This window comes from Euprymna scolopes, chromosome 10, assembly GCF_053919585.1.
Source record: "Euprymna scolopes isolate OS-2025 chromosome 10, ASM5391958v1, whole genome shotgun sequence".
Taxonomy (NCBI): Eukaryota; Metazoa; Mollusca; class Cephalopoda; order Sepiida; family Sepiolidae; genus Euprymna; species Euprymna scolopes.
This window is the reverse complement of record NC_136491.1, coordinates 66041636-66069135: the sequence shown is the minus strand read 5'-3', so window position 1 is coordinate 66069135 and position 27500 is coordinate 66041636. Positions and strand designations below refer to the sequence as shown.

Below are 27500 nucleotides of genomic sequence, written 5' to 3'. Positions count from 1 at the left end.
GACCAGCTACTAGAACTGTGTGGCTGGTCTAAACAAGAAAGATGGCGGTTGTATATGGAACTTCTCACAAGATCACCATGAGCATGAAACTATGGTTGTGGCTGACTAAAAACCATGCCATTCTTTCAAGTACTATATGTATGTGTGTGTTATAATGTATAAGTAAAAAGTGGAAAAGGATATAAGTAAATCAATGAACTAAATGATTAAAATTGCTAAATGCCGGTTTCAATATATATTTCATTCCATTGGAAGAACATCTTGCTTTAACACTCTCAATAGAAGTCAGTTGCTATGATCATAAGAACATATATTAACACAAGTTCCCACTTCTCCTAGATTTTGCAGGTTCGAATTTACCCCCCCCCCCTCCCAAAGTGATATGATAGAAACATTTGTTGAGGCTGCTTACTTTATATGATGACGGGGCAATTAATCATTTGTTAATCATCCACGTTTACAAATATAAAAGGTTTGACTCAGCAGTTCACTGTATCTTTTCATATATTTTGATTTGATTATGAAAATGACTACATCACTTGTTCACTGCAGCCCAGATTCGTTCTGTGGCATGCGGTCTATCCAGACCAGTTCTATTCATGTGCCTTTGAGATAAGATCTCTACACATATTAATAAGACCATTTTTCATATATCCACATATTAGAAAGTTTGGCATGTGTGCATTTTTGTGTATATTTTTATATTATGTATACTAGACTTTTACCCATTAAAAACAGGCATTGACTTAGAACGAATGCTATACACCAAATTGATGGTTGAATATGGTTGAAGTTGTGTTCGTTTTTGCATTAAATATTTATCCTTATTAATTTGTAACTGTGCATCAAATGTTCACTGCACCTTTTCATAACAAAGGTTCATACAAAATTTCAGCCAAATTAATTGAGTAGTTTCCGAGAAAAAGTAAAATGGACAGACTAAGAGAATTATAGATTTTTATAAGTAAAATGCTTTAATTCTGTTTTGTTTATATGTTACAATAATTAAACAACTGAAAACTTTTATACATTTATTAAACAATTTGATTTGTTTGTATGAAATGATATTTGTTATTAGTGGAACGATAAAAGTGTCAACTTCAAGAAAACAACACTACATTTTTATTTCAAAACTTTTATTGAAAAAATCAATTCCGGTATGCAGTAAAGCTGATATCAATTCAATGTAGCCGCCTTCAGTCTCAATCACCACTTCGATACGGGTCCAGAACTGGGAGCATGCCTTTTCCACAAACACTAGTGGGAGCTCAGCAAATGGTAGCGATCAAGCTGGCTTTGGTGTTTTAGGAGGTTATGTTGGTGATGTTCTCAACGTATGACCAAATGAAGTAGTCCAGCGGGTTCAGATTGGGGCAGTGAAAGAAGACTACAAAGTCGTAGCACTCCTTCTGAAGCCAAGCCTGGACCTTAGAATTCACCCTTGTCCATTCGTCTGTTCGTTCTAAAAATTCTCAATGACTATTCATTACATTTTTCTGAAATTTTGCCTGAAGTTACAACTAGGTAAGGGAGGAAATGTAACATTCTTGAATTTTTGATAAAAAATTTGGTTGTGTCCCCAGAGAATCAAAAAGGGTAAAAAAATAGCACTTTTTAGGATATAAAATATTTTCCGAGCATTAGATCTTGTAGAAAATTGCCTAAAAGCAAGATCATATGATATATATCTTAAAATGTAATATTTGACCTTGGGAAAATTCTGATCTCAGGGGGTCAAAAAGAGTCAAAATGGCCCAAAATAGCACTTTTTGGTACATAGAATATTTTCCAACCATTAGATTTTTCTGAAAATTAAACAAAAGCAAGATCACATAGATATACATGTGAAAACATAATATTTTATCTTGGGGAAAATTTTGATTTCGTTCCCAGGGGATAAAAGGGGTAAAAGTAATGATTTTTAGCCCAAAATCGCCCAAAATAGCACATTTCGGAACATAGAATCTTTTCCAATCATTAGATTTTTGCTAAAAAATACCCAAAAGCAAGACCACATGATATACTTCTGAAAACGTAATATTTGACCCTGGGAAAATATTTGTTGCTTCCTCAGGGGATCAAAAGTGGTCAAAATCACGAAAAATAACACTTTTTGGTGCATAGAATCTTTTCCGTCCATTAGATTTTGCTGAAAATTACCCAAAAGTAAGACCACATAGATATACATCTGGAAATGTAATATTTGACAATTGAAAATTCTGGTTGTGTCTCCAGGGTGTCAAAAGCGGTCAAAAATGGGTTCTTTTAGTTCAAAATCGCAAAAAATAACATTTTTTGAGACATAGAATCTTTTCCAATCATTAAATTTTGCTGAAAAATACCTAATAGCAAGACCACATGATATACATCTGAAAACGTAATATTTTATCCTGGAAAATTCTTGTTGCTTCCCCAGGGGATCAAAAGGTAATATTTGATGATGGGAGAATTCTGGTTGCATTCCCAGAAGGTCAAAAGTGATCCAAAATTGCAAAAAATAACACTTTTTGGGACATAGAATCTTTTCCGATCATTAAATTTTGCTGAAAATTACCCCAAAACAAAACCATGTGGATATTCATCTGGAAATGTAATATTTGACCCTGGAAAAATTCTGGTTTCATCCCCAGGGCGTAAAAAAAGAAATGTGAATCTTTTGAAATTAAAATGAAAAATTCTGTTTTTTTTGTTTCTCTCAGATAATTTTTTTTAGGTTATTTCCCTTTGATTGTTAAGTTTTTATTTATTTATTTTTTTTTTTTTGAAATATTGTTCTTATTTACTTGCCTCCCCATGAGGTCAGTTAGACACAAGGTCAGTTATTAATGTGGGGAGATCTTGCTCCTCAGAAAGAGGCACTCTGGATAGGAGCAAAAATAAAAATTGCCTCAGTCTAGAAGGATATTAATTTCTATGTTGAATTTAAACAAAAATTGTTTTTTTTGGCACTTTTGCATTAAACATTGTTAGGGACGATAACTCCAATTTCTTCTTGGAATAGTTACAAAACACCCCCCCCTCCCATATTAAATAATTATTTTATAAATAATAACATTAAAAAAAAAAGCATCACGCTTAAACTTTACATTTACCAAAAATAGTCATTGAATTGTTTTCGTCTAAATTTAATAAAACATAATTTCTTCTTGGTCAAATAACACACAAAATAAATAAATAAAAAAATAAATAACACCAAAATATTTGAAAACCAAATGTTATTGTATCAAAATGTATCGCAATATAATTGTAAAAACATTTATTGAAAAAATACATTTTCTTGTATTAAAGCAACATTACTTGGCTTTTTGGCTAAGAGGAAAGTATCTGTTCTGATACTGCACATTCTCTTTTCTGTCCTCAGTCAGTGGCGGAGAAATCCTTGTAGACTGAGACAATTTTATTTTTGTTCCTTTTCCCAGATTAAAAACTGACTTTGTGTCTAACTCTGCCCTCGAAGAACATTGGATTTTTTTCAAACAATTCAACGGAAATTCATCGTAAGAAAATAGTATTTTTATAGAAATTAAAGCATCATTGGATTTTTTTTCAAACAATTTAGTGGAAAGAAGTCATGGTAAGAGAAAAATAGAATTTTAATAAAATTTGTTTGAATTAAATTAAAGCTATAACAAAGTATAGTTTTAATTATTGTCACTGTTTAATTAGGTTGAAAAGTTGCGTCCCCTATCGGTCATTCAATGAAATCCAACAAACCAAAATGGTTCTGCCCGTATAATGCATAAGTGTCTTATATGTTGATACAATAAATGTTTTTACAATTTTATTTTGATAAAATAAATGTTATTTAGTGCTTTTGCATTTAATAACCCACACTATTTGTTAAATAGTATTTACTAGTTAAATTCAAGTTTTACAATATCATTTTTATTAAAGTGTTTTCTTAAACATTTGGCCTTAAAAAATAATCATAGTCTGGCAACTGTGTATCTCTGCCAGTGTCATACATAAGTGCCAAACCCACTATAACTTACTCTTTTTAAGTTATCATTTTTATTAATATTACAAACATGGTTTAAGTAAAGATAATTTGTTTGGAAGAAATTCCAAAATCATTTCACTCTAAAGAATTTATGTGACTGAAATAAGAATTAACACGGCAATTCGGCAAATTATTCATTTTTTCATTTAATAACAAAAATTATCAGCATTACGCGGTTTTCTAATGTTTTCAAATTTATTTCTTTTTTATTTGAACAAAATTTCTATAAATTTGATGCATTCCAGTTAGATAAATTGCTTAAAAAATTTTTTGAGATGAGGATTGGTATTAATTTTGATTGGTTGGACTATCTTGGTAGTTGTACTCACAATAGAATCTTTTTCGACACTTTGATTTTGCTGCAAATTACCCAAAAGCAAGACCATATGAATATACGTCTGGAAACATACTATTTTACCCTGGGAAAATTGTGTTTTAAGGGTAAAAAAACACCTCTTTTGGGACTCATTTTTATTTTTCTCCAAAAATTCATGCTTGTGTCTAAATAGGGGTTTTGAATATTACTGAATTCAAATTAATGCATCGTTTGTCATGAAACGGTGTCATTTGGTTGTTTTACCCTCATGTTTTACAACAGGCCAGGGGTTTAAATGGGGAAATATCCAAAATCAGTCTGGGGGCCATATATTTTTTGGCTTGTTTAATGATGAATTACATGAAGTTTAGCCAGCCACAAACACAGTTGCATGTCTTTAATGATTTTCAGATATAAATCTGGAAACATAAATCTAAAAATTGTAAATTCGTGTTTATTTAATGATGATGGTATTCAACTACAGATGATACAGAGAAATGATAAAAAGATATGCAAACAGTGGAATAGTTATGGAGCAGAATTGTGTTACTTGGATCATTCCCAGTACTCTTCTCACCTTGGATGTAATTCCAACAATGTTTTCGCTTATGAAACCTCTGAATTTCTTCTTGTGTGCATTGTTGAACATGGGAAGTTTGATGTTAAACCCAGCAATCTGTACAAAATTTCAAACAGGACCCTTTATTTAATCCATGTTCTCATTTTGTCAGCCATGACCAGGTAAAAGTCTTAATAATTCTTGATTGTATTTTTAATATTGTTTGTAATTCAACCTCCAGATAACTGTCACTTAGAACTGATTATTCCTTAGCACTTTATCCATTGTGCAAGAGTCCATGTCGAAATATGACAATAACATCCAAATAGAGAACAGCATTATAAATCATTCATCTTCAAAAAAGTTTGTTTTTATTAATGTTTTCCTTAAATCGATATTTCAATAAATTTTCTTGTTTTGAGATTAAAAGGAAAACGGACAGCATTTATTTTCTGTCTTATTCTTCTTTTAATAAAATGGTTTTATTTTTAGCGTTCTGAAAAGATGTCTTTATCCATGGAAAATCGTGCACACAATTTTCGTTATCTTTTTAGCAAAGAACAATTGATTCAGGTAAGCATTGATTACAATAATTTTCATATTATTTGATCTAAGTATACAATTTGGTTTAATTGTACTTTAGGAACCTTTGGATTCTTTTAGTCCATTTTCTTTTATTTTCCAAAATGTTGGATAAAAATCAATTCTTAATCTAAAATTATACTTTTTATTCCTAAAAAAAAAATTCTGATTGACTTTTTAAGCAATTTTATAAAATTGAACTTTCAAAATTTTTACTGATCGCAGTCATTTCCTTTTTTATAAGTTGTCATTCTTAAATTATCTATCAGTGTATTTAATTTCTTCATTTTTACTTTGAAATTCGTTAAATTCTGTTAAAATTTGCTTTTATTTTTATTTAAAAAAATTGTTCAAAGTGTATTTTTTCTGTAATAAAAGGTTATTGCGTCATGATGCTAAAAGTAAAGATATTTTTGGTGCATGTGTAATATTTTGATTAATAATTAGTTGTGATTTCGTTGGCAAAACCAGCAATCTTCAAACTCTGCATATTGATATACAGGCGATTAGCACGTACATGACATGTGCACTTGTAACCTGCTGATTTCTGCCCAGTAATTTTTTGAGCAAATGCAAATCAGTCCGAGTACAACATGAAGGAGAGCACATGCGATTCGTCTCTCATAATTTTGGCGAATTGAAAGACTTGAAAGTATATTATATCTCTACCATGATGCCTGCCTCTCTTTTAGCATTCATTTTGAATAGTTTATTTCTATTCTAATAGAGATTTCTGGTCCTTTTAATGCCACAGCTCCAGAGAAGAACACAATTAAATTTGGTCACCTTCAGACGTGAATAAAAAACATGCATACATTTTCATCTCACACACACACACACACACACGCACACACACACACACACACACACACACACACACACACACACACACACACACACACACACACACACACACACACACTCATAAAACATGCCGAAATTATTTTTGATGTGATCCCAACTTCATTCCAACACAGAAAAAGAAAATATCTACGCAGACATTTGCAAAAACATTTTTAAAATATCGAAATCACAGGCTTTTAATCAAGATCTTTTCATTCAACTCCACAGTTTAATAAGTTTCAAACAAATAGGGATAATGCAAACTTTTAATTTTGACATGGCTCACAAAATTTTTTTCTCAACAAAGCAGATTGAAACCCAGACGTTACAAAAAGTACATCCAAACAAATCTGACAAGCTAACATCAGATATAAAAAATATGAAGTTTTATCCTGGGATTTTTTTTCACCATGGAATAATATTAGCTGTAAGATATGTATTTTGTCTTCTTCCCTCTCCCCACTTCTCTGTAAGGAGAATCTACTTTTTATGAAATTCATATTTCTCATTTACACTTTGAATTTCTTAATTCAATAAACTCCTTATCTTTTTGGACAGCTGCTTATTGGAATCAAATTTATTCTAAACCAATATCTCAGCTCTCATCTGTGATAATCACTGGGTCCAAGGTGGTAATTTTTGATTTAAGATAATTTTCTGTCACATTCGAGTACCACATGAAAATAATCCTTTTTCTACCTAGTTTCCTTCACAAACATATACACAGCTATATACACAGACAAACATATACACAGATATATATGTTACATGATAAGGGCTGTCCCCTTTTCATGTAAGTAAAAAAAATAGGGAATTAGTTTGAATCCCTGAAATACAGATTCATTTCCAACCAGTCGAAGAATAAATGATCATCATGTTTTTTATCACTGCCATCTTTCTGTGTTCATCATTACGAGAAAGCTAACGTGTTTATATTATATGTACAACTGTCAAATGTAAATGTCAAACGCACTCTCGGTCTATCTATCAAGATATTAAAAAAAAATCCTCTTATTGAATTACAGGCTTGGTTCTCTTGTAGTAACATGTACACTGTCTATTATATATATATATATATATATATATATATATATATACAGAACTGTCTCTCTCTTTATATGTACCCTGTTTATGTCTCCAATATGCTATATCCACAAACATGAACAACAACAAATATATGTCGTCATCTTAATACCAAGCATTACATAACAGGCAAACATATACACAGATATATACACAGACAAATATATACACAGATATATACACAGATAAACATATACACAGATATATACACAGACAAATATATACACAGATATATACACAGACAAATATATACACAGATATATACACAGACAAATATATACACAGATATATACACAGACAAACATATACACAGATATATACACAGACAAATATATACACAGATATATACACAGACAAATATATACACAAATATATACACAGACAAACATATACACAGATATATACACAGACAAATATATACACAGATATATACCCAGACAAATATATATACAGATATATACACAGACAAACATATATACAGATATATATGCAGACAAACATATACACAGATATATACACAGACAAACATATACACAGATATATACACAGACAAACATATACACAGATATATACACAGACAAACATATATACAGATATATACACAGACAAACATATATACAGATATATATGCAGACAAACATATACACAGATATATACACAGACAAACATATACACAGATATAAACACATACAGATATATACACAGACAAACATATATACAGATATATACACCGACAAACATATATACAGATATATATGCAGACAAACATATACACAGATATATACACAGACCAACATATACACAGATATATACACATACAAACATATACACAGACAAACATATACACAGATATATACACAGACAAACATATACACAGATATATACACAGACAAACATATATACAGATATATATGCAGACAAACATATACACAGACAAACATATACACAGATATATACACATACAAACATATACACAGACAAACATATACACAGATATATACACATACAAACATATACACAGACAAACCTATACACAGATATATACACAGACAAACATATACACAGATATATACACAGACAAACATATACACAGATATATATGCAGACAAACATATACACAGATATATACACAAGCAAACATATACACATACAAACATATACACAGACAAACCTATACACAGATATATACACAGACAAACATATACACAGATATATACACAGACAAACATATATACAGATATATACACAGAGAAACATATACACAGACAAACATATACACAGATATATATACAAGCAAACATATACACAGGTATGACAGAAAAGAATGGACATTAAGATAAATATTTTTCCTAAAATTAATATGCTTATTTATTCTTACAGATAAGAATAGTGCTGCAATAACTTTCATTAAAACTTTATCTAACAACATTGAAATATACCACAAATCAAAGGATCATCAGATTTATCAGAATTTCTGTGATGACAAATTGTGGGTCAACATGAAGGTGGTCTTAGTCAACACAAAAAAGCAGGAAATTTTTTAATACTCCTTTCTACTCTCAATAGATTGTAATAGATTGATCGTACAATTCACAAGAGAGGACAAAGAGTGCACAAACCTCATTCAGGTCGTCCCTGGCCCTCTGAAAAAACCTTGCAGCTTATGAAAAGAAATGTTGAAGAGGATCCTTGGTGCAAAGCCGCTGACATTGCAACACAAGTTGGTATCAGTCCCAGTACAGCTGTCAGGTATCTTCACAAGTTGGTCTACTATGGTAGAGCTGCGTGAAGGAAACCTTTTCTTTGTTCTTCCAATATTAAGCACAGAAAAGATTAGGCTCATGAGATGGTGGAGAGACCTATGACCTTTTAGACCAATGTCATTTTCTCTGATGAGTCACGAGTTGCATTATTTCCCGACAATAGAAGGTTATGGGTATGAAGGCTCCCTCAGCAAGAGTTTGACTTAAAAAGACTTCAGCCACCGATGAAACATAGGGTTTCTTGGTTATGTTATGGGGTACAATTTGGAGTGATGGTCACTCAGACTTAGTGAAGTGTGAAGGAACATCAATTCTGCTAAATGTTTCAATATTGCATGAACGACTCCTACCAATATTCTCAAAATCATAAAATGAACCAAGTTAATTCCCTATTTTTGGAAGATGGAGCTCCTTGTCATTCTGCTAGGGTGACACAACATTTGTTGGGCCAATATGGGATTAATAAACTTCCATGGCCAAGTCAGTCTCTGGATATGAACCCAATTGAAAACCTTTGGGGCATATTAGACCGGAACATTCATAAAATGAAAGGAAGCCATCTTCTAAGCCTGAACTTTTAGCATTACTGTGGCAGACATGGCAAGAAATTCCTCAAGATGATATTCATCAACTGATTAATGCCATGCCTAGAAGGATCCTAGCATTAAAAACAGCAAAGCGAATGTCAACCAAGTATTAGTTAATAAATTTGTGACTGTGTATTTTTTATTTTGTTCTATAAATTATGTTTGTTGAAATAAACTGTTTCTATGGGTGTCTTCTTTTATCATGTCTGTGTACATAATATTACTTTGCAGCTATTTTTACCTTTCCATCATTTAAGCTTGTTAAATTAATTCTTTTTTCTATGATATAATGTCTTGTCTTCAAGTATTTTAGTATTATATTATTTCTATATTAAAGCCTACTACTTTATTTTCTATTGTCAGATTAAATCTATATTTTCTATGTTTGTGTTGAGTGAAGATCAGATCAAAGATATTGCAGCAACATGTGAACAGAATATGCAATATGGTTGCAGCAGAGATGCTGAGATCCGCAAGAAAACTCCTTTGTTAATGGAGAATACCTTCATACGCAGAAATCTCAGTGGAAATGGTGCGTTATGTGAATTTTACAATTTAAACTTTCCAAATTTATTCTACTTTTGTTAATTAGCAAATGATGTTTTCAAATCCTTAATTGAAATTTAATACAAGTTTAAGATTCAATCATTAAAACAAATTTTGAACACAATATTCATCTTGAGACAAATGCAAAATAAGTATCCTAGTAAGAACTGTACTTTGCTTTTGTGGATCTAGAAACAGCTTTTGACAGAGTGACAAAAGTCTGGTGGACTTTGAGTAAACTAGGGTCAAATGAGTGGTTGGTGAAACTTCTTTAAGCAATGTACAGAAATATTCGAAGTTCTGTTAGAATTAACAACATATGTAGTGACAGTTTTAATGTTAAAATAGGAATACATCAGGGTTCTGTATTGAGTCTGTTGCTTTTTATTTGTGTTTTGAAACGTTGTCTATGGATTTCAGGGTTGTCTAGAAGAGATGCTGTTGTCTAATGATGTAGTAATTGCCTGTAATACAATGGAAGGTCTACTCATCATTGTATCAGACAGGTTGCCTGGATTAAATTAAATCTTTCCCTCCATAGGTTTCTATCTTCCATGGCCTTAGGAAGATCTTCAAGTTGTAAGTCAGTGTCTTCTGTCAATAATTTTGTGTACATCATGACAGGTCTTCCTACTTTAGCGGTTTCATGTTAAGGATCTCACAGTACCACATCACTGACAATTTCATTTGTTTTTCTTTAGCAATGTCCGGCATATCATATTCTTTTTCTTATTACTGAAGAGATGCTGGGCAACTAACCATACAGATGGTTAATGGTTGGGTGTTTTTTCCAGTTAAAGTTTAATACTACCTGGAGCATTCTAGTGTAAGTTCCATCCAACTTACTTTCAAGAGTCCATGCTGGTAAACCATAAAGCAGCACCATCTCCAATACGGCTCTAAAAAAGTTTTTCTTGATTTGTTGTTACATTGCAGGGTTTCTGAACAGGGATATGAAATATAAAGAGGTTTTTCAATGGCATCAAATGGTTATGTGTAGTATACTTGGAGGTGTATATAAACAGCGTAGCTGTATAACAACTGTATATATGTTTGTTTTATATACACTCATGAACAAAAAAAATGGGCCAGGAAAGAAATTTACAATTTATTGCACAAAAAGCTGCATTACACAAAATGCAATTAAATAATAAACGAAAATGAGTAAAAAATATAAAGAGCAAGATATTTACTTTAATAAAAAACTTAGTATGGAATGGAATTGCCCTTAGATCTTTTTAAAAGAGCAATTCTTTTTATCACGCTCTCAACCAACTTGGAGCACTGTGAAGAGGAGATGTTATTCCATTCTCTTTGTACTGCTTCCCATAATTTTTCTTTGTTGGAAAAAGTTTTTCTAACTAATGCACGAGATATTATAGCCCAAATATTTTCCATTGGGTTTAAATCTGGGCTTTGGCCAGGCCAAAACATCACATCAATTGAATTATCAGTAAGCCACTTCTTTGTGACTTTTGCTGTGTGTGCAGGGGCATTATCATGTTAAAAAATAATGTCATTGTTCATTTCTAACTTCTGGATGCTTGGTAATAGACCTCTTTCTAATATTTGAATGTATTCTTTGGCATTAATTGACGCATCACATCTGATAATTTCCCCAACTCCTGCAGCAGAAAAGGTCCCCCATACCATTATTCCTCCATTTCCATGTTTTACTGTGGTTTTTATGCAATTCGGTGAAAATCTTTCTCCGGATCTTCGGATGCAACGTTCAGGGGCATCACTGACAAGGCAAAATTTTGATTCGTCTGACCAGAAAACATTTCTAAACCAATCTGCATCTTTCGTACCATAACATGATGCAAATGTCTTTCTGTCGCTGATGTTCTTCTTAGTTAACAAAGGTTTTTTTGCACATCTTTTTGATGAAAATCCCATTTCCTTCATCCTTCTGGATATTGTCACTCTAGAAAGAGAATTTCCTTTTGCTGTTTCGAATTGTTTGCTATGGTCAAGATAAGTTTTTTTGCGATCCTTCAAAACGGTCATTTTAAGCCTGTGATCGCCCTTCATTGTGGATGCTCTGGGGCGACCAGAACCAACTTTCCTGCTCACTGTGCCTTCAATTTTGAACCTTTGCCCAATTCTCTTCAAAGCTGAAAGAGATGTTGCCACCTTTTCTTTCAAAATGTCGAAAATCTGTTTGTAAGTCAAATTTGCCTATCGTAATCCTGCAATCACCAATAAAATTAATTGCATAAAAATATATAAAATATTAACTACATAAGACTCAATTTTTTGAATTCATAGTAATATATTACAAATACAATATTTAAATGTATTATAAGATAATATTTATTTCTAACTAATTTTAACATAATAACATACAGATAGTTTTAAAACTTTGTATATAAAATTTTTTTATTTTTTTATTTATCTTTTAATAGACTTACTTTCCATGACTCAATTAACTATAGGATGCGAGTATAATCTCCATTTTCTTTCCCTTATCTCTCTCAGAGATTCTAGACTAATGAAACCATATGACAGGCAGCGGTTGGTCACTGTCTCCTCTTTTTTTCTTCTTCTTTTTCCATTATGCGCTGTTCTATTTCTTTCTCTCTATATCCGTATATTTCTCCCCCTTCTTCCTAGGTTAGTAAACACGTGTCAAGGCATTTACGTGTAAGAACGTGCATATTTAGGGGCGTGTGTGTGTGGGTGTGTGTATGTGTGTTGCGTGTGTGTGTGTGTGTGTATCTGTGGTTACATTGAGCTGCCGTTTATAAGTGTCAATATTTTTGTTGTTTTTTGTTTTCTTTTGTTGTTGTTGTTTTCTTTTAAAAAATCCCTCCCACCCTCTCTATAAAATGTATTAAGTGGATTGCTACTACCACCCCCTCTGGTTTTTTGACGGTCGAGGCCCGATTTTTTCTTTCTTTCTTTCAGTATCAAAAATGTAATTGTCTAGTTTAGATGCTTGAAAATACCATAAGGTTGAAATAAATTATTGCATCGACAATTATGTAATTTCCGTGTTATATTTTTATTGCTCTGTTTACCACATTGAGCTCTCATACCCGGATTTCCTCTGGAATTATTCCATTATAACACTATATATATATATATATATATATATATATATATATAATACTTTTTAGCTCATTTATATACATGTATATATTTTTTTTCAATAAATTTTAAGAAATTTTTATGCCTACAGACACTAGTGTTTCATGCTTAGATACTTTAAATATTATACCATTTTACTGGGAATAGCATAATTAATTATGCTTGTCCAAAAAATTTAGTTTATTTACTATATAAGTGTATGATTGTTTCGGCCTGTACTGATATAGGCTGTTCATTGGCACTAAGAATTAACAAAAACTCACATCAGCGGCCCATATAAAAATATCGGTACAGGCTGAAACAATTGCACACTTATATAGTAAATAAACTGAACTTTTTTAGACTTTTTTAGAGCAGTGAAATGGTATAATATTAGAAGCATATATAGCTCTACTATTGCACTATTGAGCTATTAAAATTTCTTTTGTGTTATCAATGTTTGTATTTAAAAACAAAATTGAAAAATATTATTTTAATATATATATATATATATATATATATATATATATATATATATATATATATATATATATATATATATAATGTGTATGTGTGATTTTTTTTTTCTTTGACCAGAGAATGGAATTTATCTTGGATTGGATCTTGGTGGAACCAATCTCAGAGTTGTTAGGATGAAATTTATTGATGGAAGTGCAGAGAAAGCACTCAAATATTACAAAATCCCCAATGAATGTTTTACGGGTCCTTGTCATTTGGTAAGTCAACAGATCATTAAATTGAATTAGATGATTGAATAGAAAATTTTTGATTTGTTAGTCTTTTTTAAAACTAAAAAAAAAAGACAAATGTTACTGATCAAAATGTAAGATAGTGAAGGGGGAAGGGTTGGAGATAACAAAGTCTCTGATTTGTCAAACAAGATCACATCTTTGGAGAGAATGCATTTTGAAATATTTAGCAGTTGTTAGTCTGTTGAAAAAGCAATTTATAATGTAACCAATCAACTTTACAGAATTAAAACAGTTAAAATTATGAATATTTAAAGTTTTTCTGATATAAACATGCACTAGGTAGTGATTGCATATTTAATGGATTTTATAGTTGCGATCTATGCAAATGATTTGCTGTGATATTTTACAAATAAAAATTTACAGAGGAAATTTTTCATTAATATAAGAGAATGTACATTTTAATATACTTACTGTTTAAAGACTTTTTCTTACTTTTATTCACTCTAAACAAAGCACATTGCCACTGTGACTTATTCTAAGTGAATAGGTGTGCAGTAAGATGTTTGTTCATATTACATTTAAATATGAGGGCATTCCAAGTCTAGCAGTTCAAAGAAAGAAGCTATTAGAGTAAAAAAGTCCTTCAGCATTTGGGGACGTCCACAGTGAATGGATTTTTGTTTTGTTTTTTTATTACATTTTCACCCCAAACAAGGCACATTGCCACTTTGGTGTAGGGGGCTACTATCAGGGGCAGCAACTACTGGGGCACTATGTTGGGATTTGGGCAGCAAGATGTCGGTTCACGTTACACTTGAACTTCTGCATGTCAGTACAGTTAGGGAAGCAGGGACCTGGAATAGAATTCCAGAGTCTAGCGGTTCTGGGGAAGAAACTACTGGAGTAGAAAGATTTTTTACATTTAGGGATCTCTACTGTGTGGGGGTGGGATTTAGCTGCCTGTCGGGTTTGTCGAGGGTGTCTACGTCATGGGGGCACAAGTGTCTGCAATTCGTCAGAGCATTCACCATTAAAATACTTGTAGAACAGGCAGAGGGATGCAACGTTTCGTCGATGGGATAGAAGCTGAAGCTTAGATGCCAGTTCAGGGCCTATCAGATTGGCAACTCTCTTTTGAACCTTGTCTAGGAGCGAGAGACTAGCAGCAGATGCACCAGCCCAAATATGACAACAATACTCCATACATGGGCGAATGGTGGCCTTATAGAGGTACAGGATACTTTCAGGTGTCAGAAGTTTTCTAGCACGATAGAGAGAGCCTATCTTTTTCGCAGCAGCCCTGGCAATGTTTTCAATATAATTGTTCCAACTCATGTTTCCTGTGAACATTAGGCCAAGCAGTTTGAAAGATGTACTCTCAGACAGGGAGTCACTGGCCATTGCTATTGGTGGCAGAGAAGGTTTCTTGTAATTATTGAAGGAAACCAGTTTAGTCTTGGCAGCATTGAATGTGACCATCCATTTATGTCCCCATTCCACTACAGATTGGAGGTCATCCTCTAGTGTTTTTGCCATTTCTTTAGATATGTGTTCATTTGTTTTCCTGTCATGCCTATTATAGAGTGTGGTGTCATCAGCATATATACCCATCTCAGAGGCAGTTTTGTCGGGGAGGTCATTAATAAATATTAGGAACAATAGAGGTCCAAGGATAGACCCCATAGGCACTCCCGCATTTATATCACACTGTTTAGATGTACTACCGTCAAGGACAACCTGGATTTTTCTCTTATCTAAGAAGGATTTAATTATGTTAAGTATTCTACCAGTGATACCGTATGATTTAATTTTCCTGAGGAGACCCTCATGCCATACTCTGTCAAAAGCCTTAGATATATCTTGAGCTACCGCTCTGTCCTCCCCTGCTTTGTCCAGTGAATGGTATATACGTTCAGAGATTACAGTGAGGATGTCTGCTGTGGAACGAGCTTGTCTAAAGCCATATTGTTTGTCAGTCAGATGTTTAGCATCTGTAAGGTGATGGACTAGAGCATGGTTAATTAAGGTCTCAAATATTTTGGCGAAAAGTGGGAGGAGGCTAATGGGGCGATAATTTGATGGGTCAGTTCTTTCGGCAGAATTCTTGAATACTGGTACTACAGAAGCAGTTTTCCAACAGCCCGGAAAGCATGATTCATTAAGACATTTGTTGTAGAGTTTGGAGAGAACTGGAGCTACTTCGGCTGAGTACTTTTTTAATAGCACAGCTGGTCCAAATGCTTTTGAAGTGTCAAGGTTTTTTATGATAGCGTGTACCTGGTGGTGACGGGACTAGGGTTGAAGCTTGGTGGACAGTGACAGCCTCTCAGATTAAAAGAAATTTAGATTATTTATAAATATAATAAAAGAAATATTTAATAAGAAATGTTTTATAGAGAGTCATAAACGTCCAACAGCCCTTTTACATTTAATTTGCTGTGTCAACAGTTGTTGGTGTAAACTTCAGTTGCTATTTCCAGAATGGTTTGTGATTTATTCACCATTACAAATACATGAATAGAAATGTGGATGCTTTTCAGTAATTTACTTATATATGCTGGCTTATTATTTACAGTGGGTTATTTTTCACTTAAAATCTTGTAATCACATTAAATAAGTTAGTTATAGCAAGTTGACTTGTACATATGAAATAGTGAATAAAAACTGGTCATATTGGAAAAATTTTATATGAAAAAGATTGCAATAGTGGTAAGTATGAAATCATAATTCGAGTAAAGGGAGGGAATCCAATCCCATCTTCACCCACTTTCTTTACAAAAAAAAACATGTTTCTAAGTAGTTGAGAGTAGTACTAAAGCATACATCGCTATAAATAATTTTCAATAGTTGAATCATCAAATTAATAATAATAATAATGATAATAATAATAATGATAATAATAATAATAATAGTTATAATAATAATAATAATAATAATAATAATAATAATGGTTATAATAATAATAATTTGAAAATGGTATCGAAAGAGGTGGAGAGTACTGAAAAATCTGGGGAGACTTGTTGTCACTCAGCTTCCAGGGAACAACACAGGCTGTATTCAATGAGATCTTTGATGACCTGTGTGAAAACTTCTTGTGAGCCAAAAAAAAAAAAAAAAATAATAATAATATAGTAGTAATAATAATGATAATAATAAATGTTTATAAAAATTTTGACATAACAATGGTATTTTATTGGAAAGATTTATAGCAATGTGATATTTTTCTTATTTATGTTTTTGTTATTCTATCTCAAGGTGTTTGAGCACATGGTTGATTGCATTGCAGACTTCTTGAAATATGACAATCTTGAAAACGAGCAAAACATTCCTCTCGGTGAGTTATCTAGATAAATATGTTCAACTAAGTCTTCATTTTTATTGATACATTGAGTGAGGTGTTCCAATAAACATATCTTAAGAGCAAACATTAACTCTTGCGGATCAACAAGATGTGTTCAAGTTCATGCAGTGATATTATTTTGTTTGTTATTTTTGACATATCATTTACAGGCTTAATTTGCCTGTAAATGATATCTAAAAAATAACGAGCTAGATTATTATAAAGATGGGATTGCTACTTTCCTTGTCATGTAAATTATGTACAACAAAGATATCTAGCATTTAACAGTAGACATTTTTTGATTTTTTACCTTGAAAAAATGAGTTTTTGTAGCACACATCTCAAGGGCAAACATTGACATTTATTGATCTGCAACATGAGGAGTTCTTATTCTTTATGTTCTTGTACTGTTAGTTGTATGATGTTGGCTGCTCATATATTGAACACCTCGCAATCTTTACGTTTTCACAATTGAAAAGCATGTAACATTGGTTACACTGAGGAGTTACAAACTGTCTATTTTCAGGGAATACAAATAATTAGCAACACTTTCTTATTTAAACATGCACTTACATCCTGGGACATACCGTGTATCCTGTTGGGGTGTGTGTAGATACTTTTTGACACGCCGGTAGATTCGTCCTTACAACTGATTCACTTCCACATTATTTTGTGCAGCATCCATATTCATTTTTTATAGAAAATTGAAACATTTGTAAAACATATTTTCTGTTACAAATTTCTCTCTGTTTTTTAGTTCTTTTTCCTTTAGTTCATACAACTAAATGTATGGAGTAAACTATTTGGGACACATGCTAGACATAAAGGGTTGTAATGTACGCTATATTTAGATTTGGCCAAAAAGTAACTGCAAGCTCTTTGTGCAAATTCAATCTTCTATTTTAATCTAATGTTAATCAGACACCAATTAAACATTAAATTCATTAAATTTCTTAAGATTCTTCCTTCAGTTTTTTTTTTTTAATTGTAAAAGTATTTTATAAACTTCATTTTGGGTTTTCTGCAATATTTCTGAGAACAAAATTGATTTTATCATTTAACATTGGTTACACTGAGGAGTTACAAAATGTCTATTTTTAGGGAATACAAACAATTAGCAACACTTTCTTTATTCATCTTTTACCTAATTTAAACATGCACTTACATCCTGGGACATGGGGTGTGTGTAGATAGGATAGGGTAGTAAATAAAGTATAGTATATAATAAAAAAAGTATAGTATATAATAAAAAAGGGCAGGGTAGCAAATGAAGTATAGTATATAATAAAAAAGGGCAGGGTAGCAAATGAAGTATAGTATATAATAAAAAAAGAATAGGGTAGTAAATGAAGTATAGTATATAATAAAAAAAGATAGGGTAGTAAATGAAGTATATTATATAATAAAAAAAGAATAGGGTAGTAAATAAAGTATAGTATATAATAAAAAAGGGCAGGGTAGTAAATGAAGTATAGTATATAATAAAACAAGGATAAGGTAGTAAATAAAGTATAGCATAAAATAAAAAAGTATAGGGTAGTAAATGAAGTATATAATAAAAAAAGATAGGGTAGTAAATAAAGTATAGTATATAATAAAAAAAGAATAGGGTAGTAAATAAAGTATAGTATATAATAAAAAAAGAATAGGGTAGTAAATGAAGTATAGTATATAATACAAAAAGATAGGGTAGTAAATGAAGTATAGTATATAATAAAAAAGGATAGGGTAGTAAATGAAGTATAGTATATAATAAAAAAAGAATAGGGTAGTAAATGAAGTATAGAATATAATAAAAAAAGAATAGGGTAGTAAACGAAGTATATTATATAATAAAAAAAGAATAGGGTAGTAAATAAAGTATAGTATATAATAAAAAAAAGATAGGGTAGTAAATGAAGTATAGTATATAATAAAAAAAGATAGGGTAGTAAATGAAGTATAGTATATAATAAAAAAAGGATAGGGTAGTAAATGAAGTATAGAATATAATAAAAAAGGATAGGGTAGTAAATAAAGTATAGTATATAATAAAAAAGAATAGGGTAGTAAATGAAGTATAGTATATAATAAAAAAAGATAGGGTAGTAAATAAAGTATAGTATATAATAAAAAAGGATAGGGTAGTAAATGAAGTATAGTATATAATAAAAAAAGATAGGGTAGTAAATGAAGTTTAGTATATAATAAAAAAGGATAGGGTAGTAAATGAAGTATATTATATAATAAAAAAAGAATAGGGTAGTAAATAAAGTATAGTATATAATAATAAAAGAATAGGGTAGTAAATAAAGTATAGTATATAATAAAAAAAAGAATAGGGTAGAAAATGAAGTATAGTATATAATAAAAAAAGATAGGGTAGTAAATGAAGTATAGTATATAATAAAAAAGGATAGGGTAGTAATTGAAGTATAGTATATAATAAAAAAAGAATAGGGTAGTAAATAAAGTATAGTATATAATAAAAAAGGATAGGGTAGTAAATGAAGTATAGTATATAATAAAAAAGGATAGGGTAGTAAATGAAGTATAGTATATAATAAAAAAGGATAGGGTAGTAAATGAAGTATAGTATATAATAAAAAAGATAGGGTAGTAAATGAAGTATAGTATATAATAAAAAAGGATAGGGTAGTAAATAAAGTATAGTATATAATAAAAAAAGAATAGGGTAGTAAATAAAGTATAGTATATAATAAAAAAGGATAGGGTAGTAAATGAAGTATATTATATAATAAAAAAGGATAGGGTAGTAAATGAAGTATAGAATATAATAAAAAAAGATAGGGTAGTAAATAAAGTATAGTATATAATAAAAAAAGAAAGGGTAGTAAATAAAGTATAGTATATAATAAAAAAGGATAGGGTAGTAAATGAAGTATATTATATAATAAAAAAAGAATAGGGTAGTAAATAAAGTATAGTATATAATAAAAAAGGATAGGGTAGTAAATAAAGTATAGAATATAATAAAAAAAGATAGGGTAGTAAATAAAGTATAGTATATAATAAAAAAGGATAGGGTAGTAAATGAAGTATATTATATAATAAAAAAAGATAGGGTAGTAAATAAAGTATAGTATATAATAAAAAAGGATAGGGTAGTAAATGAAGTATATTATATAATAAAAAAAGAATAGGGTAGTAAATAAAGTATAGTATATAATAAACAAGGATAGGGTAGTAAATAAAGTATAGAATATAATAAAAACAGATAGGGTAGTAAATAAAGTATAGTATATAATAAAAAAGGATAGGGTAGTAAATGAAGTATATTATATAATAAAAAAGGATAGGGTAGTAAATGAAGTATAGAATATAATAAAAAAGGATAGGGTAGTAAATGAAGTATATTATATAATAAAAAAAGAGTAGGGTACTAAATAAAGTATAGTATATAATAAAAAAAGAATAGGGTAGTAAATAAAGTATAGTATATAATAAAAAAAAGAATAGGGTAGAAAATGAAGTATAGTATATAATAAAAAAAGATAGGGTAGTAAATGAAGTATAGTATATAATAAAAAAGGATAGGGTAGTAAATAAAGTATAGTATATAATAAAAAAAGAATAGGGTAGTAAATAAAGTATAGTATATAATAAAAAAGGATAGGGTAGTAAATGAAGTATAGTATATAATAAAAAAGGATAGGGTAGTAAATGAAGTATATTATATAATAAAAAAGGATAGGGTAGTAAATGAAGTATAGTATATAATAAAAAAAGATAGGGTAGTAAATGAAGTATAGTATATAATAAAAAAGGATAGGGTAGTAAATAAAGTATAGTATATAATAAAAAAAGAATAGGGTAGTAAATAAAGTATAGTATATAATAAAAAAGGATAGGGTAGTAAATGAAGTATATTATATAATAAAAAAGGATAGGGTAGTAAATGAAGTATAGAATATAATAAAAAAAGATAGGGTAGTAAATAAAGTATAGTATATAATAAAAAAAGATAGGGTAGTAAATAAAGTATAGTATATAATAAAAAAGGATAGGGTAGTAAATGAAGTATATTATATAATAAAAAAAGAATAGGGTAGTAAATAAAGTATAGTATATAATAAAAAAGGATAGGGTAGTAAATAAAGTATAGAATATAATAAAAAAAGATAGGGTAGTAAATAAAGTATAGCATATAATAAAAAAGGATAGGGTAGTAAATGAAGTATATTATATAATAAAAAAAGATAGGGTAGTAAATAAAGTATAGTATATAATAAAAAAGGATAGGGTAGTAAATGAAGTATATTATATAATAAAAAAAGAATAGGGTAGTAAATAAAGTATAGTATATAATAAAAAAGGATAGGGTAGTAAATAAAGTATAGAATATAATAAAAAAAGATAGGGTAGTAAATAAAGTATAGTATATAATAAAAAAGGATAGGGTAGTAAATGAAGTATATTATATAATAAAAAAGGATAGGGTAGTAAATGAAGTATAGAATATAATAAAAAAGGATAGGGTAGTAAATAAAGTATAGTATATAATAAAAAATGATAGGGTAGTAATAAAAGTATAGTATATAATAAAATAGGATAGGGTAGTAAATGAAGTATAGAATATAATAAAAAAGGATAGGGTAGTAAATAAAGTATAGTATATAATAAAAAATGATAGGGTAGTAAATAAAGTATAGTATATAATAAAAAAGGATAGGGTAGTAAATGAAGTATGGAATATAATAAAAAAGGATAGGGTAGTAAATAAAGTATAGTATATAATAAAAAATGATAGGGTAGTAAATAAAGTATAGTATATAATAAAAAAGGATAGGGTAGTAAATGAAGTATAGAATATAATAAAAAAGGATAGGGTAGTAAATGAAGTATAGAATATAATAAAAAAGGATAGGGTAGTAAATAAAGTATAGTATATAATAAAAAAGGATAGGGTAGTAAATAAAGTATAGTATATAATAAAAAAAGATAGGGTAGTAAATAAAGTATAGTATATAATAAAAAAAGAGTAGGGTAGTAAATGAAGTATAGTATATAATTAAAAAAAGAATAGGGTAATAAATGAAGCATAGAATATAATAAAAAAGGATAGAGTAGTAAATAAAGTATAGTATATAATAAAAAAGGATAGGGTAGTAAATAAAGTATAGTATATAATAAAAAAGGATAGGGTAGTAAATGAAGTATATTATATAATAAAAAAAGATAGGGTAGTAAATAAAGTATAGTATATAATAAAAAAAGGATAGGGTAGTAAATGAAGTATATTATATAATAAAAAAAGAATAGGGTAGTAAATAAAGTATAGTATATAATAAACAAGGATAGGGTAGTAAATAAAGTATAGAATATAATAAAAACAGATAGGGTAGTAAATAAAGTATAGTATATAATAAAAAAGGATAGGGTAGTAAATGAAGTATATTATATAATAAAAAAGGATAGGGTAGTAAATGAAGTATAGAATATAATAAAAAAGGATAGGGTAGTAAATAAAGTATAGTATATAATAAAAAATGATAGGGTAGTAAATAAAGTATAGTATATAATAAAAAAGGATAGGGTAGTAAACGAAGTATAGAATATAATAAAAAAGGATAGGGTAGTAAATAAAGTATAGTATATAATAAAAAATGATAGGGTAGTAAATAAAGTATAGTATATAATAAAAAAGGATAGGGTAGTAAATGAAGTATAGAATATAATAAAAAAGGATAGGGTAGTAAATGAAGTATATTATATAATAAAAAAAGAGTAGGGTACTAAATAAAGTATAGTATATAATAAAAAAAGAATAGGGTAGTAAATAAAGTATAGTATATAATAAAAAAAAGAATAGGGTAGAAAATGAAGTATAGTATATAATAAAAAAAGTAGGGTAGTAAATGAAGTATAGTATATAATAAAAAAGGATAGGGTAGTAAATGAAGTATAGTATATAATAAAAAAAGAATAGGGTAGTAAATAAAGTATAGTATATAATAAAAAAGGATAGGGTAGTAAATGAAGTATAGTATATAATAAAAAAGGATAGGGTAGTAAATGAAGTATATTATATAATAAAAAAGGATAGGGTAGTAAATGAAGTATAGTATATAATAAAAAAAGATAGGGTAGTAAATGAAGTATAGTATATAATAAAAAAGGATAGGGTAGTAAATAAAGTATAGTATATAATAAAAAAAGAATAGGGTAGTAAATAAAGTATAGTATATAATAAAAAAGGATAGGGTAGTAAATGAAGTATATTATATAATAAAAAAGGATAGGGTAGTAAATGAAGTATAGAATATAATAAAAAAAGATAGGGTAGTAAATAAAGTATAGTATATAATAAAAAAAGATAGGGTAGTAAATAAAGTATAGTATATAATAAAAAAGGATAGGGTAGTAAATGAAGTATATTATATAATAAAAAAAGAATAGGGTAGTAAATAAAGTATAGTATATAATAAAAAAGGATAGGGTAGTAAATAAAGTATAGAATATAATAAAAAAAGATAGGGTAGTAAATAAAGTATAGCATATAATAAAAAAGGATAGGGTAGTAAATGAAGTATATTATATAATAAAAAAAGATAGGGTAGTAAATAAAGTATAGTATATAATAAAAAAGGATAGGGTAGTAAATGAAGTATATTATATAATAAAAAAAGAATAGGGTAGTAAATAAAGAATAGTATATAATAAAAAAGGATAGGGTAGTAAATAAAGTATAGAATATAATAAAAAAAGATAGGGTAGTAAATAAAGTATAGTATATAATAAACAAGGATAGGGTAGTAAATGAAGTATATTATATAATAAAAAAGGATAGGGTAGTAAATGAAGTATAGAATATAATAAAAAAGGATAGGGTAGTAAATAAAGTATAGTATATAATAAAAAATGATAGGGTAGTAAATAAAGTATAGTATATAATAAAAAAGGATAGGGTAGTAAATGAAGTATAGAATATAATAAAAAAGGATAGGGTAGTAAATAAAGTATAGTATATAATAAAAAATGATAGGGTAGTAAATAAAGTATAGTATATAATAAAAAAGGATAGGGTAGTAAATGAAGTATGGAATATAATAAAAAAGGATAGGGTAGTAAATAAAGTATAGTATATAATAAAAAATGATAGGGTAGTAAATAAAGTATAGTATATAATAAAAAAGGATAGGGTAGTAAATGAAGTATAGAATATAATAAAAAAGGATAGGGTAGTAAATGAAGTATAGAATATAATAAAAAAGGATAGGGTAGTAAATAAAGTATAGTATATAATAAAAAAGGATAGGGTAGTATATAAAGTATAGTATATAATAAAAAAAGATAGGGTAGTAAATAAAGTATAGTATATAATAAAAAAAGAGTAGGGTAGTAAATGAAGTATAGTATATAATTAAAAAAAGAATAGGGTAGTAAATGAAGCATAGAATATAATAAAAAGGATAGGGTAGTAAATAAAGTATAGTATATAATAAAAAAGGATAGGGTAGTAAATAAAGTATAGTATATAATAAAAAAGGATAGGGTAGTAAATAAAGTATAGTATATAATAAAAAAAGAATAGGGTAGTAAATAAAGTATAGTATATAATAAAAAAAGAGTAGGGTAGTAAATGAAGTATAGTATATAATTAAAAAAAGAATAGGGTAGTAAATGAAGCATAGAATATAATAAAAAAGGATAGGGTAGTAAATAAAGTATAGTATATAATAAAAAAGGATAGGGTAGTAAATGAAGTATAGAATATAATAAAAAAGAATAGGGTAGTAAATAAAGTATAGTATATAATAAAAAAGGATAGGGTAGTAAATGAAGTATATTATATAATAAAAAAGGATAGGGTAGTAAATGAAGTATAGAATATAATAAAAAAGGATAGGGTAGTAAATAAAGTATAGTATATAATAAAAAAGGATAGGGTAGTAAATAAAGTATAGTATATAATAAAAAAAGATAGGGTAGTAAATAAAGTATAGTATATAATAAAAAAGGATAGGGTAGTAAATGAAGTATAGTATATAATAAAAAAAGAATAGGGTAGTAAATAAAGTATAGTATATAATAAAAAAAGAATAGGGTAGTAAATAAAGTATAGTATATAATAAAAAAAAGAATAGGGTAGAAAATGAAGTATAGTATATAATAAAAAAAGATAGGGTAGTAAATGAAGTATAGTATATAATAAAAAAGGATAGGGTAGTAAATGAAGTATAGTATATAATAAAAAAAGAATAGGGTAGTAAATAAAGTATACTATATAATAAAAAAGGATAGGGTAGTAAATGAAGTATAGTATATAATAAAAAAGGATAGGGTAGTAAATGAAGTATATTATATAATAAAAAAGGATAGGGTAGTAAATGAAGTATAGTATATAATAAAAAAAGATAGGGTAGTAAATGAAGTATAGTATATAATAAAAAAGGATAGGGTAGTAAATAAAGTATAGTATATAATAAAAAAAGAATAGGGTAGTAAATAAAGTATAGTATATAATAAAAAAGGATAGGGTAGTAAATAAAGTATAGTATATAATAAAAAAGGATAGGGTAGTAAATGAAGTATAGAATATAATAAAAAAAGATAGGGTAGTAAATAAAGTATAGTATATAATAAAAAAAGATAGGGTAGTAAATAAAGTATAGTATATAATAAAAAAGGATAGGGTAGTAAATGAAGTATATTATATAATAAAAAAAGAATAGGGTAGTAAATAAAGTATAGTATATAATAAAAAAGGATAGGGTAGTAAATAAAGTATAGAATATAATAAAAAAAGATAGGGTAGTAAATAAAGTATAGCATATAATAAAAAAGGATAGGGTAGTAAATGAAGTATATTATATAATAAAAAAAGATAGGGTAGTAAATAAAGTATAGTATATAATAAAAAAGGATAGGGTAGTAAATGAAGTATATTATATAATAAAAAAAGAATAGGGTAGTAAATAAAGTATAGTATATAATAAAAAAGGATAGGGTAGTAAATAAAGTATAGAATATAATAAAAAAAGATAGGGTAGTAAATAAAGTATAGTATATAATAAAAAAGGATAGGGTAGTAAATGAAGTATATTATATAATAAAAAAGGATAGGGTAGTAAATGAAGTATAGAATATAATAAAAAAGGATAGGGTAGTAAATAAAGTATAGTATATAATAAAAAATGATAGGGTAGTAAATAAAGTATAGTATATAATAAAAAAGGATAGGGTAGTAAATGAAGTATAGAATATAATAAAAAAGGATAGGGTAGTAAATAAAGTATAGTATATAATAAAAAATGATAGGGGTAGTAAATAAAGTATAGTATATAATAAAAAAGGATAGGGTAGTAAATGAAGTATGGAATATAATAAAAAAGGATAGGGTAGTAAATAAAGTATAGTATATAATAAAAAATGATAGGGTAGTAAATAAAGTATAGTATATAATAAAAAAGGATAGGGTAGTAAATGAAGTATAGAATATAATAAAAAAGGATAGGGTAGTAAATAAAGTATAGTATATAATAAAAAAAGAGTAGGGTAGTAAATGAAGTATAGTATATAATTAAAAAAAGAATAGGGTAGTAAATGAAGCATAGAATATAATAAAAAAGGATAGGGTAGTAAATAAAGTATAGTATATAATAAAAAAGGATAGGGTAGTAAATGAAGTATAGAATCTAATAAAAAAGATAGGGTAGTAAATAAAGTATAGTATATAATAAAAAAGGATAGGGTAGTAAATGAAGTATATTATATAATAAAAAAGGATAGGGTAGTAAATGAAGTATAGAATATAATAAAAAAGGATAGGGTAGTAAATAAAGTATAGTATATAATAAAAAAGGATAGGGTAGTAAATAAAGTATAGTATATAATAAAAAAGATAGGGTAGTAAATAAAGTATAGTATATAATAAAAAAGGATAGGGTAGTAAATGAAGTATAGTATATAATAAAAAAGAATAGGGTAGTAAATAAAGTATAGTATATAATAAAAAAAGAATAGGGTAGTAAATAAAGTATAGTATATAATAAAAAAGGGCAGGGTAGTAAATGAAGTATAGTATATAATAAAACAAGGATAAGGTAGTAAAGATAGGGAGAAATGAGATATTATATAATAAAAAAAGAATAGG

At 28.3% G+C, this 27500-nt stretch overlaps 1 protein-coding gene across 3 annotated transcripts in view; it reads left to right on the top strand.

The window, feature by feature from the left end:
- Positions 1-27500, top strand: part of LOC145286030 (hexokinase HKDC1-like) — a 107018-nt gene that overhangs the window by 4555 nt on the left and 74963 nt on the right. For 2 of the 3 annotated variants that reach the window (XM_080134647.1, XM_080134648.1), the window contains exons 2-5: positions 5368-5448; positions 10097-10265; positions 13949-14088; positions 17320-17398. In XM_080134647.1, the coding sequence (XP_079990773.1) occupies positions 5380-5448; positions 10097-10265; positions 13949-14088; positions 17320-17398 (457 nt within the window). In that variant the 5' untranslated portion in view covers positions 5368-5379. The remainder of the gene's footprint in view (positions 1-5367; positions 5449-10096; positions 10266-13948; positions 14089-17319; positions 17399-27500) is intronic. The other variant, XM_080134649.1, reaches the window with a different exon arrangement.